The sequence below is a fragment of the Cyprinus carpio genome, chromosome B25, assembly GCF_018340385.1.
Source record: "Cyprinus carpio isolate SPL01 chromosome B25, ASM1834038v1, whole genome shotgun sequence".
Taxonomy (NCBI): domain Eukaryota; kingdom Metazoa; phylum Chordata; class Actinopteri; order Cypriniformes; family Cyprinidae; genus Cyprinus; species Cyprinus carpio.
In genome coordinates, this window is record NC_056621.1 from 13,226,390 (window position 1) to 13,246,433 (window position 20,044).

The 20,044-nt window shown below is 35.1% G+C and overlaps 1 protein-coding gene across 1 annotated transcript; it reads left to right on the forward strand.

Annotated features, from left to right (window-relative positions):
• Nucleotides 1–8,520: 8,520 nt before the first annotated feature.
• Nucleotides 8,521–18,006, forward strand: LOC109045422 (interferon-induced GTP-binding protein Mx3-like). The gene is made up of 14 exons (XM_019063299.2): nucleotides 8,521–8,770; nucleotides 11,851–12,047; nucleotides 12,683–12,799; nucleotides 12,908–13,018; nucleotides 13,661–13,815; nucleotides 13,902–14,040; nucleotides 14,140–14,338; nucleotides 14,773–14,851; nucleotides 14,957–15,079; nucleotides 15,780–15,912; nucleotides 16,005–16,148; nucleotides 16,287–16,363; nucleotides 16,464–16,673; nucleotides 16,752–18,006. The coding sequence occupies exons 1-14, from the start codon at nucleotides 8,670–8,672 to the stop codon at nucleotides 16,974–16,976; spliced, it is 2,010 nt and encodes a 669-aa protein (XP_018918844.2). The 5' UTR covers nucleotides 8,521–8,669; the 3' UTR covers nucleotides 16,977–18,006.
• The last annotated feature ends 2,038 nt before the right edge of the window (nucleotides 18,007–20,044 follow it).

The following is a 20,044-nucleotide window of genomic DNA, read 5'->3' on the forward strand; positions in this document are numbered from 1 at the left end:
AATAACTTATTTACATACTTTCAGTGGTAATGATAATATTGATGGTGGATATCTAATTTGGCTTTGAGATAGTGTGAGTGTGTGTGTGTGTGTGTGTGTGTGTGTGTGTGTGTGTGTGTGTGTGTGTGTGTGTGTGGTAAGAACACATACGTCCTCTCAACCTTATCGTGGCTAAAAGGGATACAGGTATGGCTGGAATTGACGCAAAATCTCGCCGGATGGAAAAGAAGAAAGTAAAAGAAAAAATATGCATCTGGCACAAGAACACATCAGTATAGACTTCTGGTACACTCACATAGCGTCAGATGAACCACGGACAAGTGTTACAGGTTTGTGAATCCGCTGTTGTAACACTTGAGTTATGTGACTGTATTGTTGGCTAGCTAGCGAGTTAAAGTTAGTTGTTATTAAGAGAAAATTGCCTCTTTTAGTTGCCAGGGGTGAAAATTAGTCATCCTTAACATTTTAGGTTGTAGGCTATACTGGGTTAAATTTTTTTTTTTTTTTTTTTTTACTGAGTAACGTAACTATCATCATTTTCCCAGATAGTGTATAGATTTTTAGGCATTCTATTATCTCAAACAGCCTGAAAAATAGTGCATTTAGCTGACGTAAATGGGAAAAAAATCTCCCCGGGGGAGTTTGCCCCTGGACCCCCCTAGGTTTGGGCTAAGCCCCGAATGTTTACATCATCTGGCTCCGCCCCTGCATAGCTGTCTTTTTTTTTATTTATTAACTAAAAATGAAATGACTAAGGATGTTATAAGGTCAACAGTAAGTTGAGTCATCGTCTCAAAACAAACAAATCTATTCAAATCCATTTCCTGGAAGGCTGCAGCCCATAGAGTTCAGCTCCAACCCTAAGCAAATACACCTGCCCATAATAGTAACTATTTTGAACACCCTTATTTGCTCGTTTTTTGTTTAATCAAGGTTGGAACTAAACACTGTGCATTATGGTCCTCCAGGAACAGAATCAAATAGCCCTTATACTGTAGTACTCCTGAAAAGAAGTATAATAAACATGAATAAAGAAAAATGAAAAAAGAGAGTGCTGCAGTGATGGCTTCAGTAATGGCATATTTACTCTGAATGAATAATAAAAGCATATGCACATAACAAATGCTCAGCACATTACAGTATCAACACATGTAGCACTCTTTCCTATTAATGATGACTTGTAAACATGAGTGACTAAAAACTCTTTCCATTACAAAGGAAGAAATAAGAAAATATAATCAACAGGTTATTTTACAAACTCTCTATACGGTTCAAATGCTCTAGTCTCAAAAAATAAAAAGGCATGTGTCATTTACAACTGACATGGTGACACTCAAATCAAATGCTTTTCTAGAAACAGGATAAGATATTCAGAATGTACACATAAGCACCAAACGATATATAACATCTTCATTAATATTTACCCTTAACAATGAAATGAAATAATTAAATTGATGATACAAGAATACAGCTGGGATATTAACTACATGTTCATTTCTATATGCTGTTCAATTATTCGTATCTGATGTACTTCATACAATAAAGACACATGAAAGATTCATTAAGATAAACGTAATGCATAACTCAGGCACAAAGGGGTTAAATTACCTAAATGTGCCATAACTCACCCATGCTAACCATGTGCTCAGGCCTTCTAAAATCATTACTTAAACTATCAGTATAGTAAATCGACCTGCTTTCAACACACATAAATCATCAGTGTCGCATTACACAGTGTTTAGTTTAAACGGAAGTCTGTTTAGTGCATCTTATTTTGCGATTACCTGACAAGAAGTATAATAAACATGAACAAAAAAAAAAAAAAAATGAAAAAGAGAGGAGCGGTGATGGCTTCAATGATGTCATATTTACTCTGAATGAAGCACATCATGGGCGCGCCACCTACTGAAGCGTGCAATGATGTCATGACGCAGGTATGCCAAGCGAAAATAAATCAATAAATGCACATCTCTAACATCTTTCAAGCGCAAATAAGAATTTAAACACTATTTAGCAATATTAGAAAAATAACACTTTTATGAAATGGATTAAAAAAAAAATGTACCACATAAACATAACTTGTATTCAATATATTACACTCTTGTTTTCAATATTCAGTATATCACATTATACAAAGTCACAGAATAAGCATCAAATCCAAGGTCTATCATCAAGAGGGTGCTTCTCATTTATTTAATATATATATATATATGAAAAACACTTTTCGCTTCTATGAGACTCCGACTCTTTCATAACGAAGCCTATAGCAACTAACATGCTGCCAACAATCTATCTAAAACTGCTAGCAGCATTGCTAAAAACATGATGAAAGCATATATATATAATATATTTCAGTCTCTTCGGATTTCTATTCAATATATATATATATATGAAAAACACTTTTGTCCACTCTGTCCACTTTCATTAATACAATGGGTGTGACACACTATTTAAGCTGTCTGACACAGAATTTCAGTCTCTTCGGATTTCTATTCAGCAAAAACCACAAATACTTTGTCTGACTAAAACCTAAATTATACAATCAATGTATAAGAATCATCCAAAAAGAATGACATTAGCTATTCTTAGAAAAATCTTTTTGTTTTTCCAGCAATGTCTAGTGCAAAGCAAAGCATGTTTGTTTATTATCCTTTTCTCTTTCAGCTAGAAGCAGCAGTTGTCAACATGAAAGGTTACTATACATTTTATTTTTCAAAACAAATTTTAAAGTAATTTGTCAATGCAAAGTGTGTGTTTGTGGGGGGTTGGGGTTGTGTCACAGATACACCAGCCTCGTCAGACCCAATCACCCATCACGCACAATCACAATCACCTGAGTTCTAATCCACTGCACCTGTCACCGCCCAATCTTACTTAGACGCTGTCTGGTCTTGAATTCACTTCATGACTTCTTACCTGGACTCTCTTAACTGAACTCACCCGTTGTCATCCGCTGTCTCCTTTTGATCTCCTCTGCCGAACCTGTAAGAAAGACATAATACAGTTACCTGCCTCAGGTAAGTTGGCTCAACCTGTTGTTGAAAGTGTTATTTACCGGTTGCTTTGAATCTTCCCACTCTCAGCTTCAAGCTATTGAATAAAGATTGCAAACTTACCTGTCTGTCTCTTCAAGGTCTCTTCTGTAGTGTGACAGCGGGTGGACCGTTAGAAATGTTTTTTTTTTTTTTTTTGTGTGTGTGTGTCACTTTTACATAGTGATAATTTTAAAGTGCTTTAACGAGGATAATAAAGAGGGAGACAAATGTATGAAAAAAAAAATCAACATTTATATTTACAGTCAGAAAATGAGGGGAGAGTTTAGTAAGAGGGAGGAGTTAAGGCTAAAGAAGGTAACAAGTGAAGTCAACTGGAAGGCTTTTATCATATGAAAATAACTGAATTTGTGGATTCATCATTAATTGAAGGACATGTTGAAAAAGGTTAGTACAACTACACCCAGGTGGAATTTTTTTTTTAAATCATGCTTTTTCAGACACTTAATTTATACTATACTAAGTGCATATTAAACGTATTATTTTTTAAACAACTTTATTAAGTGTATTTCAAGATGTTTAAGTTCGATTTTAATCTATTTGCAATATTTAAAATATTTTAATTGTTAAAATGGAAGTTGTGTGGCTTGCTCTGACCGGAAGGGTCTGATCTTCCTAATGTTGTACAAGGCAAATCTGCAGGACTGGGTCGTTGTAGCAATATGGTCTATGAAGTGTAACTGATGATCGATCACAACTCCTAGGTTTCTGGCTGTCCTGGAGTTATGGTTGACGAACCCAGCTGTATAGAGTAGTTGTGATGAAACGATGGGTTAGCTGGAACCACAAGCAGTTCAAACATACTCAAGTACATTTTAGTACATTATACAGAAAACATTATAATAAATGAAAAAAAGACTGAAATGCTGTGGCAGAGATATCAATTTGTAGAACTTTTCACTTATACTGGTCTTACTAAAGTACAGAATTTTACATAAAAATTACAATGCAATTTTCTGAAGAAAAAATACTTTCAAAAAATTACTGAAACACAGTGCAGAAGTGAAAAGCTGTGTGTTTGCAAAGACTGAAGATCAAGCAACAGAATAGGGAGGGATGGAGGAGGTTTTAGAGGTGGACGAGGAGATGGCGTAGGGATTGTGGAGAGGCAAAAGTGCAGGGATGATGGCAAGATGTGGCAAACAGATGGTGATCGGAGGATGACGATGATGCCCTGGAGGCTTAGATGGTGTTTGGCACATAGCACAGACCCAGAGCATCCCAGTGCTGACAAAACAGGGCAGAATCGAGGCAGGGAGGAACCAAAATGTAGATGGTGTGGCTGTCGACATCTGGGGGCCGACCAATGGAGACAGAGCTGGTGGATCCGAAGGCACAGACGGAGGGCCAATGGAGCTGAGTGTCATCGCAGGTCCCGGAGACCTGGGCATAGCCTAGTTGTCCTGACTCCCGGCATCCAATATTTTGCACAAGAGCCTTGCAGCTTAAGAAAAAAACAAAATCAAATAAATTTTTACCTGAATGACTGAAAGCAAGCACAAAGTAGCCAGCTGGAATGGACACAGCGTTTTTCTTCCAAGATTGACCGAATCACCCTCCATTAGGCCTGATTCAAAAATCTCTATATCAGTGGTGATACAACATTAAAATATACTTACTACTCCTTTATTTGTCTCTGTACTCAGATTTCAGTTTGTCTTCTATACAAAAAAACAACAAAAATCAACAAATCACAAAAACACACAAAAAAAAAACAAATAATTATGATTTTTCTTTTTAAAAATGACAGTACAATGTACCTGGTTGGTATTATAGTCAAAAACCTTACCAGTTTCAGATGTACTGTATGCTCTCTTATAAGCATTAACGTACTGTGGGGTTTCAGTCAGGGCCTTTAGTAAGCAACTGTAAACTACATACCCTTACACATCTATCTTACACATCCCTGTAACAGCTAACACAGCCATATGTATATAATTAACATATTATGACGTACACAGGCTCTCAACTACAATGACAGCTGATCAGGGGTATTCAACATTATGTGACATACAGGGTAGGTTTAAGAGTAAGTAAGTGGGATAACCTCAACTTTCAGGTTAAAAATGGAGGTAACTTTCAGGGTATCAGTAAATAGCAATCACTCCTGAACTTAACCTGCTCCGGAGCAGGTTATGTTCCAGGGTTATTCACGTCAGCGAGCCTTCAATGGGCGATGACACCCACAGCAGCCAATATTACAATATGTAATATGCTGGCTTACATCCACTATATATACACTACATATCTATTATCAAGGCACACGTAATACCTCCATAATTCAATGTGATTATTTCTTTTATGCCATTTAATACTATCTCAAAAATTATAAAAACACTATGACAAATGTGTCACTTGTAAATAAATTACTGTGCGTCTCTCACACACATGGATTTTCTATAATCCCTAATCAAAATACATACTCCAATTAAAAGGTAAAACAAAAAAACTTATAATTCCATTCTGGATTAAAGATTACATGGAAAAAAATCACGGTCATCAATTAGTTGCAATCTGCACTTGAAATGGCGCACAAGAAAGAAACAGCTTTGCGCAAAACCTTAGCGTTTCCATAGTTCAGTTCCATGAGTAGTTGTTGATCCTTTCTCAGTTGTTCCTCTTTTGTCTGCAAAAGAGCCAGTGCGCTTTTGGAAATCCTTTAGGGCATTTAGTAACCACCGAGATCGGCAACCCCTGAACAACATCTCAGGTAGTAGATGGGCCGGCGACAGAGCCATTTCCTTACATGGATCGTTTAATTTCACCAATCACGGGTTGTCCTTGGAAATTCCCATCTAAACACAGGGAGCAGTGTTGCCAAATTGGGACATCCACATTATTATCAAGGCACCACGTACACCTCGGGTGCATGATTTTACTTGTCAAATGATAAAGCCGCACCTGTTTACTTGAAACTGTACCCATCAATAGCCCTGATAATTAAAAAGGTAAACATGGCCCTGTTAGAACATTATAGTTGCAATCTTTGAAATGGGCACAAAACCTTTGCAAAAACCTTAGCGTATTTTTGAGTATGTAGTGGATCCTTTCCTCAGATTTTTCCCCTCTTTTGTCTAAAAAGAGCCCCTCAAAAAGGGCATTTAGGATCAGCAAACAAGTTTGTGTCGCGGCTAAACTGCCATTTTCTTTTCGTTTAATTTCACTTTCATACCTTGGAAACCCTGGCAGGGGGCAGTGTTGCCAAATGGGCACATTCGCTGCTGTTGACATATGACGCTGCTTGAAACTACCCCAATAGCATGATATTTAACCCCTGGTGAATTTTACGGGGAACCCAATAAAAAAAAAACATGGCAGCGTCACTGCAGTGTTGTGAACGCACTCACAACAGACCAGTACATCAGCAGCGTCACTGCAGTGTTGTGAACACACTCACAACAGACCCGGAAGAGAAGACAATGCTGAATAAAGTCATAATTTTTGTTATTTTTGGACCAAAATGTATTTTCTCATGTCCGGAACAACATGTGGGTGAGTCATTAATGACATCATTTTTATTTTTCGGTATTTCCCTTTAAGTATGTTAAGACCTATTGTCATTAAAGTGTACTCTCTTTAAGTACACTTAAGTGGCCTCTAATTTAAATTATATTATATTATCTGCAAATGCACTTTTAAAAAATATACTTTTAAGATTTGAAGTACACAAAAAGTGAAAGTTTAATACAAAAAAAAAAAAAGTTTAATACAATTAAGCACACTGCATCCTTTTCACAATAGGGCGTTCATGGCATTAGTCCAGCCAAACTTCCTAAGCCGCAAGGAATTGTCCTAGATTATTAATTTTGATTACAACGTTTATATTGGCAGTAAAATCTATTTTTTCAACGTGTACCACTTGCATAAACACGATGTATCCCAGGCAATATCTGACATCACAGCCATGCGGCATTATGTTCCAGGCAACCCGAATCCCGTTGTTTTTTATGCAACCTTATACGTGTGAAATTGCACCAGAATGGCAGTCAAACCCGACCACTAAATTTACCGTGAACTCGTACTAGATCGATGTACTCAGGGGGCCAGTTCTGAGCTGCCTGAACGCTTTCAAGACACATAAAAAACAACATCAAACCCTACATACAAAACTCAATCTGGTGGGCCTGCCTGGAACGCAGCATTATATTTAACTTCACATTCAAGAGACATTTGCATGCACATCATATTTTATATACGAAGCTCTCTCTGGTGGGAGCTCATTATCATACGAACCAATCAGAGCCGTTTAATGGCTCTGGAACCAATCAGGTTTAGTCAGTGTGTTGTTTGAATTTAAACACAAGTAAACACAAGGTTTTTTTTTTTTCATATATGATGTTGAAATCATTGTGGGAATTTCAGAAATATATATTAGAAAATAAAGGCATCAAGCTTGAACAAATTTAGCTTATTACAATTAATGTATCATGTAAAAAAACAACAGTAATCAACCAAAGTAGCATGGATGTCATGGATGAATATATACTGAGTAATCCAATATTTTGTAGAGGGGGGTCAAAATTATAATTTCACCTGAGATTTGAGGCCAAGTTACTGGGGGTAAAAATGACTTTCAGCAGCATCTTTTTTTTTTTTTCTTTTTTCTAACAAATAAGTAGGCCTATTAATAAAATCTGTGGACTTCAGCAGTCTTTGTTGCATTATGTTAATGGTGACAGTTTAAACTAGGAAAAAGCCATTTTTATTTATTTATTTGCCTGTAACTCAAAAAGAAGTAAAGATATCTTTACCTTTAGATTTTGGTTAATAAAATTAACACTGCAGTCATAAAAAATATCATACAAAAAAAAAAAAAAAAAAAATAAGAGCAGCTTTATTTCAAAAATGACCTGTTTAACACAAAATATGTTTCTTATTTATTTTTTATTTTTTTCAATATTTTCAGGCCACAAGAGAAATAATAAGGGAGTAAATTAAAACAATTATATTCCATTATCAGTATATGATTCGTCTCTCGTCGTCTCAGAGAATATGTGCCGTCAATGCAACGTCTGATGCTGATAGCACAGTCAGTTATTGTTTTCAGTTTCTGGTGAATTAACTGCAGTGTCGTGCACAGATGTGCCACGGACTGTGATTGGACAGTGCTGAAGAACGCTACCGTACTGTGATTAACCAACTTACACTAACATTATTGCAACTCCAATACAATCATTAATATTTTGTAGGATTGATACAGATACATAGCTATATGGTATTCTCATCAACACAAAATTCAAAAACTTGGGATTTCACCAAATCCAAAAATTCTGAAATCAAACAAACGAAGAAAGGGTTTAAAACTCTAGTGGGACAGGCAGAAGAACCTTTATTTTTAATAGTGCAGTGTAGATCCACCTCCCTGACTGGTTCAATCTGTGTCTACTGGCATTTGCATTCTTATGTTTACTGGCATTTGCATAATGGGTGTGACACTATAAATTTAGTCTGACATACTTTATTTTTTATTATTTCTTTTCAGCATCACCAGAAACACTCTATTTGGGTGAAACCTAAATAACACAGTTTATAAGAGGCATCCAAAAGCAAGGACATTATCAAGGACATATTCTTAGAACTTTTTAATCTTTTCTTTCTCTTTTCATTTTCCAGAAAATGTCCACTACTGGCAAATTCGTCAAAATGTCCAGTTCAGGTTTTTTCTCATTTCCAGATCAAAGAAGGGATGAAGATAGTGATAGTTCTCAAAATGAAAGGTTAGTATATAAATATATATTTTTATTTTATGAGTGAATTTGAGTGAATTCAGTGGCGGCTGGTGGAATATTTTCTAGCTAGGGATGTGCAAAAATGATAATCATCACGAACAACACTTGACAAAGCACACAAGAAAGACAATGGCTATAAATACAAAGGCTAACAAGTTTAACAAGTTTTACAGTGCCACCCCCATATATATGCCAAATATATTTATTTAATTATGTCTGGAAACTAGACAAAAAAGTTTTAAATATTAATAGGATATATAAAACTTAAATGATCTAATGATGAAATAATTTTATACTATTGCCAGCTTTATTTAAAAAATGACCTGTTTAACACAAAATATGTTATGTATAAATATATATTTTTATTTTATGAGTGAATTTGAGTGAATTCAGTGGCGGCTGGTGGAATATTTTCTAGCTAGGGATGTGCAAAAATGGTAATCATCACGAACAACACTTGACAAAGCACACAAGAAAGACAATGGCTATAAATACAAAGGCTAACAAGTTTAACAAGTTTTACAGTGCCACCCCCATATATGCCAAATATATTTAATTATGTCTGGAAACTAGACAAAAAAGTTTTAAATATTAATAGGATATATAAAACTTAAATGATCTAATGATGAAATAATTTTATACTATTGCCACCTTTATTTCAAAAATGACCTGTTTAACACAAAATATGTTTCTTATTTATTTTTTATTTTTTTCAATATTTTCAGGCCACAAGAGAAATACAGTACAGTATGTATCAACTGCAGGGCTCTGAACCAGTTCAAGGAATGAAAACGAAAACCAGACACGAACAAAATTTTGACAAGAACAGAACCAGAAACAGAAACGAAATCAAATTTTATAGTTCCGAACAGAATCGAAATTTTGAAATGGCCATTAACCGGTTAATAACGTTATTTTATCGTTCCATTTAATATTTGAAATTTGCTGTCAACCAATCACAAATTCCAGTAGTAAGACCTATGCAAATGCCACACTGAACCCAACGAGTGAAATGTCCGCTCAGCTGTGAACTCATCATAGGCAAGTCGCAATGGCAATGCACTGCCCTTAGAGTTTATCTGAGGATAGTGTAAGATGAATTCAAGAGATCACATGCACCTGCAGTGCTTCTGTGAATGGAGAAAACAGAAAAACTATAGGCTTACATAAAAAAAGAATATACACTAAATATATTCCACTTAAATCATATTGACAGATTAACGAAACAAAAGAAAAAATGTGCTAAATTAGGGTTCATTGTGACATGTTCCAAAGTTTTCGGAAAGGAAAACGAAACAGAAGAGTAGTTTTCTTTATTTTGCAAAAGCTTTGCAGCTTTGTTATTTTGCAAAAGCTTTGCAGCTTTGAATAATGTCTTGCTTCTGTATAACCAGCGTTGGCATGGCCATCGCGCCGACGCAACAACGACGCAACATAATATATTGAAGCCTGTAGATTATCAAAATAAAATACAGTTAAAGAAACAAACAAACAAAAAAAAGTTACACTGCTCCGTTGTACAAAATTAGTTGCATTAAGCTTGACCGTGCCTCACTGTGCTGATATAGTCGATGTGAAGGATGTTTTATGTCAATGAAAGTACAAACATTATATAATAAATAATATTTTAGCATCCAGATACATCGGGAATTTGGAAACAAACGTATGTTTTTTTTTCACTCTCAAAACGCAATCTTATATAAGTGTTTTTTTTTTCAGAGGGTTATTGGCTAACTTTATCAGATCTCTCTTTTTTCCTATTCTTTTTGAGTAAAGAAAACGCTGTACTTTATTATTATTATTATTATTATTAGGCAAATCATAGACAAAAAAAATTGTTTTTAAAAAATAACGTTATTAACCGGTATTTCTTCCACCCGAACCGGTTTCGGAACGATAATAATATCAGAGGAATCCAGGAACAGAAACATTAAAATATCGATTCTGCTCTGAGTGAACCGACTGATTTTTTTTTCTCGTTTTCAAGCCCTGATCAACTGATACTATGCATTTATTTGTCATTCTAACTGATAGAGACAAACCGAAAAAGATTAGGTTTAAATTCTAATTGCATGACAAGTGGACAACCTCACTATACAGCCTTCATCTGTCAGTTCAAATCTTTGATAGTTTAGAATTTGTTGTTAGGCCCTAGAGCATCAGAAATTCATGAAACTAAGCATGTTTCCCTCAGAATGACCTGCTCTCCATATGTAAAAAGTTTTGAGGAGTCTGAACAAAGTTCTTTAAAGACAGGCTATAAGACAACTCCTGTTTACTTTTTTTGCTGTTACTTTAAGATATAATGAATCAATTCACAGTTTTACATCACCTGTGTTTTGCCAATATTCTGATCAACTATGAATCAAACTGGGTTTCAAAGCATTTAGAAAATGACACTTCTTGCTGCTAGTTAGTGGCACTATAACACATAACCCATAATGATCTCAATGTCTTGAGATCACACTGACAAAGTTTGGTAGCGAATGGAAGAAAAACCTGGGATGAGTACATCAAATTTCAGAGTATATACACATTGCTTTTTAAACAATCCACAATAGCTGACTTCCTGTTGGGTGGAGAACTGACAGTCACCATGAAAGTTGTTCAGCTCGATGAGTAGGTAAAACGGTGTGTGCTTAAAAAAAATAAAAATAAAAAAAAAAAACAAATCCTTGAAACCGGGAAATAAAACCTATGAATTTACGGTTCTGACAAACAAAGTTGCATTTTTTTTTTTTTACTGCAAATTTCACATATTTTAAATATCAATCTAATGTAATGAGTAATGAAAAAGGCTATCTTTCATTGCTCAGTGAATGATCCACAGGACACAGGTTACTGTTCAAGAGTTTTATGCTGCTTTCATTGCTGAGCATTACAACTCTTCTCAAACAGGCAGGAAGAGCATGATGCAGCACAAGCAAGACATCGCATCAGTCAAATATTACAAATAAAATACATTAAACAAATAAAAGTTAAACTATGTATGAAAGGCCAAAAACTCAAAGAATTACTGTACAATCTGTGATTTTGTTTTCTTTACATGTGTACTTCTATCTTTACAGTCAGAAAATGAGGGGAGAGGTTCACACTCATTTAGAAGAGAGCATTCGTCCATACATTGATCTGATTGATACTCTGCGGTCAGTTGGCATCCATAAGGACTTGGCATTACCGACTATTGTAGTGATTGGAGACCAGAGTTCTGGAAAAAGCTCTGTGTTGGAAGCACTGTCTGGAGTTGCATTACCAAGAGGGAAAGGTGAGGACTAATTTAATCTTTGCTACTGGATATTCATACACACTCAGTGATCACTTAAAAGTACATCTATCCAATATTGCTCTATTGGCTTGAAAACACACAGGGCCCTGGGACTATGTTTTCTATCACAGGAATAATTAGGTTTTTTTTTTTTTTTTACTCAAATACACAAAGATGTATTGTGAATGAATTCACTAAATATTATAGACTACAACAGATTTAAAGCATAAATGCATTAATGCCAGATATGAGGCCAAAGCAAACAGGTTTCCAGAAATGGCAACAAATTTTGCTGGGGTTAGGGCATTTGAATAAAGGACAGGAACAAACAATAACAGATAGCTGTGAATATACTGCAAATACATTCAGCAATTCTTGAATCCAGAGTAAACTGTAATTTTGTTAAGATTATGATTCAGGAAAAAGTCATGCTCCTCATTACGATGGTTTTATGGTTTCTAGACAAACAACAAAACTAATAATAATAACAAAAACAACACTCTAACGTAATATTTTGCAGGTCAAGGGGTGTTGTGACCGCCCCCCACCCCCCATAGATAGATGGATAGATAAAGCACCTGTCACATAATTTTCCACTTTAATTTTCTGTTGATTGTTGACTGTGTTTGCTGTAGGAATTGTGACCAGATGTCCATTAGAGTTGAGGTTGAAGAAGGTACCAGGAGTCAACTGGAAGGCTGTTTTAACTTATAAGAAAACAGATGAATCTGTGAATTCCTCACATATTGCAGGTTAATAGTACTGCTTGCAGTGTTTTGTTTCCTTAATTGGAAAGGTTTCTTTCAGCTGCATTGAAATGATCGCTTTTACAACTGTATTTAAACCATGTTTCGTTGCAGGTCCTATTAAACCTAGCAAACTGGTGGTTGGAAAGGTAGCACAGTCAACACAAAATCAGGAGAAAATTGAATTTACAGATCCTTCATTAGTTGAAGAACATGTTGCAGCAGGTTAGTAAAACTGCTGGAAATCTCTTTTCTTTTTAGTGTTACAGGTTTATAAAAAAAAAAAAAACGCAAACTGACCTCACCATCAGTAACTGTGTACATCTTTATTTTGTAAAATGGATTTGTCTTATAGTCGTGGATGCTGATTTGTCAGTTCAGCATTACAATTCACCTTATCACTGTGCAGAACCCATAGCACATCAGTTTTGTTGTATAGCCATAATATATGAGGTACTGTTTCACTTCTGTATTAATTTTACCCTCTTAAGCCTGTTGTTAGCATGCTGCTAAGCAAACAATGACTAAGCGGTACACAGTTACTGGATAAAATAGTCAAATTATTGATGCTTTTATGTACTGAATGAAATGTACATTTAATTAAGGTCTCAAACATTTAGCCTGCTGTTTCTATACAAATTGTGTACTTGAAGGCAAAAAAGGTACACAATTACATATAGAATATAAACACAAATATTGATTTATTAATCCCAAAGCACCGCAAATGCACCCACAATATTTAAGTACAATATAGTCTCTTTACAGTAGCTTGACTATGATGAATATGTTTTTATTCTCACTGCTTTTTTTCAATGAACATTAGTTAATTAGCTGTTATCAGTTAATTCTGCAGTTTGTGTTTTACAGCCCAGAATGAGCTGGCAGGAAAAGGGGTAGGAATATGTGATGAGCTCATCACTTTAGAGGTCATGTCACCAGATGTTTGTGACCTCACACTGATTGATCTACCTGGAATTGCCAGAGTCCCAGTAGAAGGACAACCAGAGGATATTGGAAAACAGGTGGGCCATATAATCTGATTTTGAACACCACATTTATTATCAAATTATTATAAGTACAGTTTTTAAACTATGTCTTTGTCTTGTAGATAAAACGTCTGATCATGAAATATATTAAGAAACATGAGACTATAAACCTGGTTGTGGTCCCTTGTAACACTGACATTGCAACAACAGAAGCCTTAAAAATGGCACAAGAAGTAGATCCTGAGGGCATAAGAACTCTCGGTAATGAAGCAGATGATCTGCACAACATCAAATATCTTGCAGCACGTTTGTCAGCAAATGAACTTTTTCATAAAATATTTTTTTTTTTTATTCTCATAGCCATTTTGACCAAGCCAGACCTCATAGACAAGGGAACAGAGGAGAGCATTCTGGCTGTTGTCCACAACAAAGTGATTCCTCTCCGCAAAGGTTACATCATGGTGAAGTGTAGAGGACAGCTGCAAATTGATGATAAAATTCCTCTGGAGGAGGCAGCACAAATGGAGAGAGATTTCTTCCAAAACCATGATTATTTCAGGTTACAGACTGAAAAGAATATAATTTAAATTAATAATTTATTTATTTTGCATATATAATTTTTTTATTATAATTTTTAATCATTTTAGCTGTCCTAATAATATAATGAAGAAAAATATATTAAAAGAACAAAATTAATGAAAAGAAAACCTTAAGTTGTTAGGCATAATCTTTTATTATTAATTTGTAAAAAAAAAAAAAAAAAAAAAAACATTGGGGCGGGGGGGGTTACATTAAGAAAATTATATTAAGTATTAACCTTAATAAACTTAAAAATATGTGATGTTCACTTTGCCCATTATGTTTTTTTAAGCCACCTTGCAAAAAGTGCCTTCTATTTTTCAACAGATACCTCTTAATTTTTTTTTTAATCAATTTACAGTACATGAACTAAAATAAGCCACCTTGCAAAAAGTGCCTTCTATTTTTCAACAGATACCTCTTAAAAGAGAGTAAAGCATCTATTAAATCTCTTGCCGTCAAACTGACACAGGATCTTGTTGATCATATCAAAGTAAGTTTCTAAATGCCTCAAAAATCATGAATTTAGTGAACTGCACTTTGTGGTAGGATGGATTGAAATACTATAATCAAATTGTGTCTTGCCTATCTTTGTCAGAAATCACTGCCACAGCTCCATGAGCAGATAAAAAAGCAGTTGTGGAATGTGAAGAAAGCACTTAAGGACTATGAGGATGGACCACCAGAAGACCTCGAGGGAGCCAAGGATTTCCTTATTAAAGTAGGACCTCTGTAACAATGAGCGGTGACAGCAGAGATTAATTAAAAGAACGTAGTCATACAGGCAGGGTAAATCAACAGCAAACAATAACATCCAAGGCGAGACAAAAGAGTAATCCAAAAAACAGGTAAAGGTCAGGACAGGCAGCAAATGACCAAAAGGAACAAGGCCATAGTCCAAAGTTGAAACCACAGGAAACAAGGAAACTAGGGAAATCTCTCAGAAATGTAAGCTACAGCAAAACAAGACTTCACAATCAAGGAGTGAGTAAACCAGATTTTTATAGTATGAGACTAATGAGGTGATGAGATACAGGGGAATTGGGTGAAGAGTGAGGCAAAGTTAGGGTCCAATCTGCTGGAATACTTCAAGATCAAATGCACCAAAACAACAACCTCAAGACATCAAATCTTTTTGCTTCTGAAAATTATCATTAGGGTCCAATCTGCTGGAATACTTCAAGATCAAATGCACCAAAACATTTCTTAAACAAAATATGCATTTTGTAATACAGACAGATCTGTTTGTTAATAAAATTAATAGATAAACTTAGAATTCAGAAGAAAAAAAAAGGTCAGAATTGAAAAGTGTCATCTCAAAATTTGCCCTTCAGATAAAACATCTTTTACCTTCCCAACAAGTCCTGTATAATCTTAATTTAACAGGCGCATGATGAAACAAATATATTTTTTTCTTACAGACATTAAATGGATTTAATGAGGAAATCAAGTCTCTATCATCAGGAGAGCTTAAGTTGGAGAAAAATATGTTTGCCCAGCTTCGTGCTGAATTCAAGAAGTGGAATGATTATCTTAACAGTACAAAGACATCATGTGAGTATATTTTCACATTTAAGAAGCAGAGAGTTCTAATGAAAATTAAAAGGTCAGTTAATTTCACAAGAAATCCATATTGTTTCCAAAAGTTAACAATTCAAATCAGTTGAGCGAGAATTACAGAGGGATGGAACTGCCTGGCTTCATGAACTACAGAATATTTCAGAAGATTCTGCAGGACCATGTGGCAAAACTTAAGGATCCAGCCATGGATTTACTCAATGCCATAAAAGGTACCATCAAACATATTTGTGTTTAAAGACTTTCTGGTCATTGTGGAGAGCCTCCATTATGAAACCAAAATATTAGATCAAGAACTGAATGACTAGTTTTAGCACATCTTTGTTGTTCATTGTGTATTTCTTCTGAAGACATCATCATTAAGCAATTCACTGATGTGGTGAGTGAGTGTTTCCAGAAGTATCATGTCCTTCAAAACATCACTAAGGTAAATAATGCCTTTCAATTGCTCCCTCAAATAATGAAAAGATTATAGTCCAGTTTGATCAAGTTTTCTTTCCTTTGTTCTTCTTTACTTGATTCTGTAGGACAAAATCAACAACATTCAGTTTACCCAACTAGAAAAGGCGGAGAAGAGAATCTCAGAGCAGTTTAAAATGGAAAACAGGATCTACACTCAAGATCCTATTTTCCTGAAGTTCTTGAGTGAGATTACAAACGAGACTTTTTCAGAAAAGGAGTTACCTGTCTTTGACAAAAATTGCAAGTATAGTCAAATGCTGGAGGCGTATTATGAGGTACATCTTAGTTTTCAATAACAAATTGCACTGTGCTTGTGGTGTGAGGACGTAACTTATCTAATTGTTTTCTTTCAGATTGTGGTGCAGCGAATGGCTGACCAACTGCCCTTGATGATCAACTTTTACATGTTGCAGGAGACTGCTCAGCTCGTGACTACTGACATAATGAAATTAGTGGAAAAGCCAGATGTGCATGATCTCCTGTCTGAGGACTCTGATGTCAGCAAAAGGCGCAACGACCTAAGAGCTCGTCTGAATCGTTTGACTTCTGCTACAAAAGCAATTAAAAAAATTTATTAATGACTAGAAGATCTATCTGAAAAAAAAAACAATACAAAAATACTAATATAAAATACTTATATATCTAATGTTAATCTTGTAATGTATCTGACAACTTCTATCCAACCATCCATTTTCCACGCTTGTTTAAGTGTTGCAGGATTTGACAATTTAAACCAAAAACCTTTCGGTAACACTTTAGAATACTGTTCCATCATTACCGAATAACTACAAAAGGACATGAGTAACACAATATTAGCAGTCTAGTAACTACTAGTATCTAACAAGAAACTCTGAATGAATTAGTAAGTAATAGTTAGTCAAGTTCACTATTTGCTAGTCAGTAACTACTATTATTTTCTTACCTCTCTAAGAACTAACAATAACTACTATTTACAGGTTCATAGTTAATATGAATAATGCATAATGTATAATTAATTCTAAGGTGAAGGCCATGGTAACCCACTAGTAATGACTCACATATTACCAAAATCTTCAAAAGGAATTACTAATTATTTGGATCAGAATTCTAAAGTGAATGACATGATTAATTCTCTTTTAATGACTGAAATCATTGTAAGCTTTTGAGGGTTTTTTAAAGTATTGGATAGTAATTATTCAGGTGTTACTACATCTTTCAAAATGTATTACTAATTTTTTGGATCTGTATTCTAAAGTGAAGATCATGATAACTCCATAGTAATTACTGAAATCATTGTAAACTTTTGTGGTAAGGTTCTGGTTAGTAATTCATTTTGCTAGATTTGGTAATACATAAATCATTACTAGTGGGTTACCGTGATCTTCACTCTAGAATACTGAATTTCAAACGATTCAGTTCGATTTGGTGAACTGGTTCGACCATTCACTAAGAAGATCCGGTTAAATAGAATGATTCGTTTGCGATCCAGACATCACTAAATGAGGCAAAACCAATAAAACCCATTACAAACGAGGCATTTATTGCATCCATTGGGGACATAATTACTGATGATAATGACTTATACTGTCTTTTTACGCGTTGTGTTGCCTATAGCACTGCGCAAACATAAAATCATGTCTACATTTGTGATCAGAGAATTGACAAACAACCAGCCTACTCTACACTGCTCAAAACGTACTTACAGGCTTTGAGTCAGAAGCACCAGACTGTCCTTGCAAAGTTGGAAATGCCCCAGTTTATAGAAACAGCCATTGTGCCACAGACGCATTGTAGGCTACTCACAGGAAACAGTCTATCCTCCATAAAATGTGCAGCGCACATCTGAATATTTGGGTTGAACTGTTCTGGAACAGTGTTGTAAATACAACCTAACCACTGATTTCTAGTTGAGTCCTCTTTTGGAAGGCCAAACATAGTATTTTCACTTTCACAACGAAACACACAGCAACTCCACAACATGGGTGCAGCGACAACAGCAAGAATAAAAGTTACACCTTAGACATGTGGGGCTGTTAGAAGGAGCGTGGTTGACTCTTAACTTTTATAAAGAATATCTCTTTGGATTTGAGACTTTAGTCTTTGCAACTTTACAGATCTTGTTTATGCACCAAGTGCTTGTAACACTCCAAAGAGAAAGGAAAAATTTAAATGACATTATATGACCCCTTTAACCTGCATTTTATGCACCTATTTGATTGTTTGCAAGTTGTTAACCAAGTATCCAAGTCACATCTATAGGCTAAAGTAGGGCACACACCTACATTTTGTTTTCTAAATCAGTGCACTATTTTCCTGTGATCTGTTGAAAACTAAAATCACTTTTTTCCTTATTAATTGAACTGTGTGTGTGTGTGTGTTTCTTCAGTATAATAATATAAGGTGTAAAGCCATTTACAAAATAATGTATCTAATGAACTGCTACAGCTGCTGCAAAGTTTGCCTTGACCTATTATTAGTGTCAGCAAAGCAGTGTTAACTAGCTAGATGACAGACTATGTTTAAAATGACATTATTATTATTATTATTATTATTATTATTGGCTAATATAAAATTTGCTAAAAACAAAAAATGTAATCTTTTGAGGCCAGTGGAAATTATGGTAATCCACATAAAAGACTGTGTACACTGATGCAGTGAATGCCATTTAATCACTGTAAAATTCTATGTAGTTCGTAGAGTACAATACATAAGGTATAATACATTTTTAAATAATAAACTATTTATTCCCACCAAGTTCAGGCCAGTGTCGGTTCTACATTGAATTACACCCTGGGCAAGATGCTCTGTTCTGTAACAGAAAGTAATTTTTTGTTTTGAAACCCCATAATGTTTTGACATAACATCTGAGATGTTGGTTTATGAAATACAATTTTAAAAGTAGTCCGATTTAAATTATAATTACACAGATTTGAAAATTCTGTTGGCTAATTACAGGGCCTAACGTTAACCCAACTAATGGAAATAAATAATAACTGAACTTGTAATAGTTTTATGGTGAAATTAGATCTTGTGTTTGTTGAGTTAAAACCAAATTATTGTTGTATAAGCATAGCAAGCATCATAGCAGAAAGGTTAACAAACTTAAGAGTTATACCTACCAATTAACATTAGCCCCATGTTCCCTTCCATTTGGGAGAGACCCAGAGGTGAACTGTCCACTGCGCCACGCCCCACTCCCCTTTCCCCTTCACACAGCTCCTGTGCATGGCACCTTCTCAGCAAGCAGGGGCTCCAATTTGCCAATTCCCCACAGAGTGAAATGATAGATAATAGAAAACCGCTTCGCGGCAGCGCAGAGGATTATTTTTTATTTATTTTGTAACTGCTCGTGTCGCCATGAAAAAATGCCGCCCCAGGCAGCTGCCCCGTTCGCCTGTGCCAAAAACCGCTACTGGTTCAGGCTGATGAAATAAATGTGCTGAACATTTAGGGTCTTGGATGAATCAGTATCTTCTGATGTTGCAGTGACAAAAGAGCAATATCTCTGTGTGGATATGTGATCATTTTCATATTTCTGTATGTATATGTCTTTAGCAAACCATATAATCCTTCAAAAATGGATAGAAAACGTTGGGAGAAATTAAACAACTGGACATCATATTGTTGTACATATTTATTTTCATAAAAAAAAGTTTTAATGTGGCCA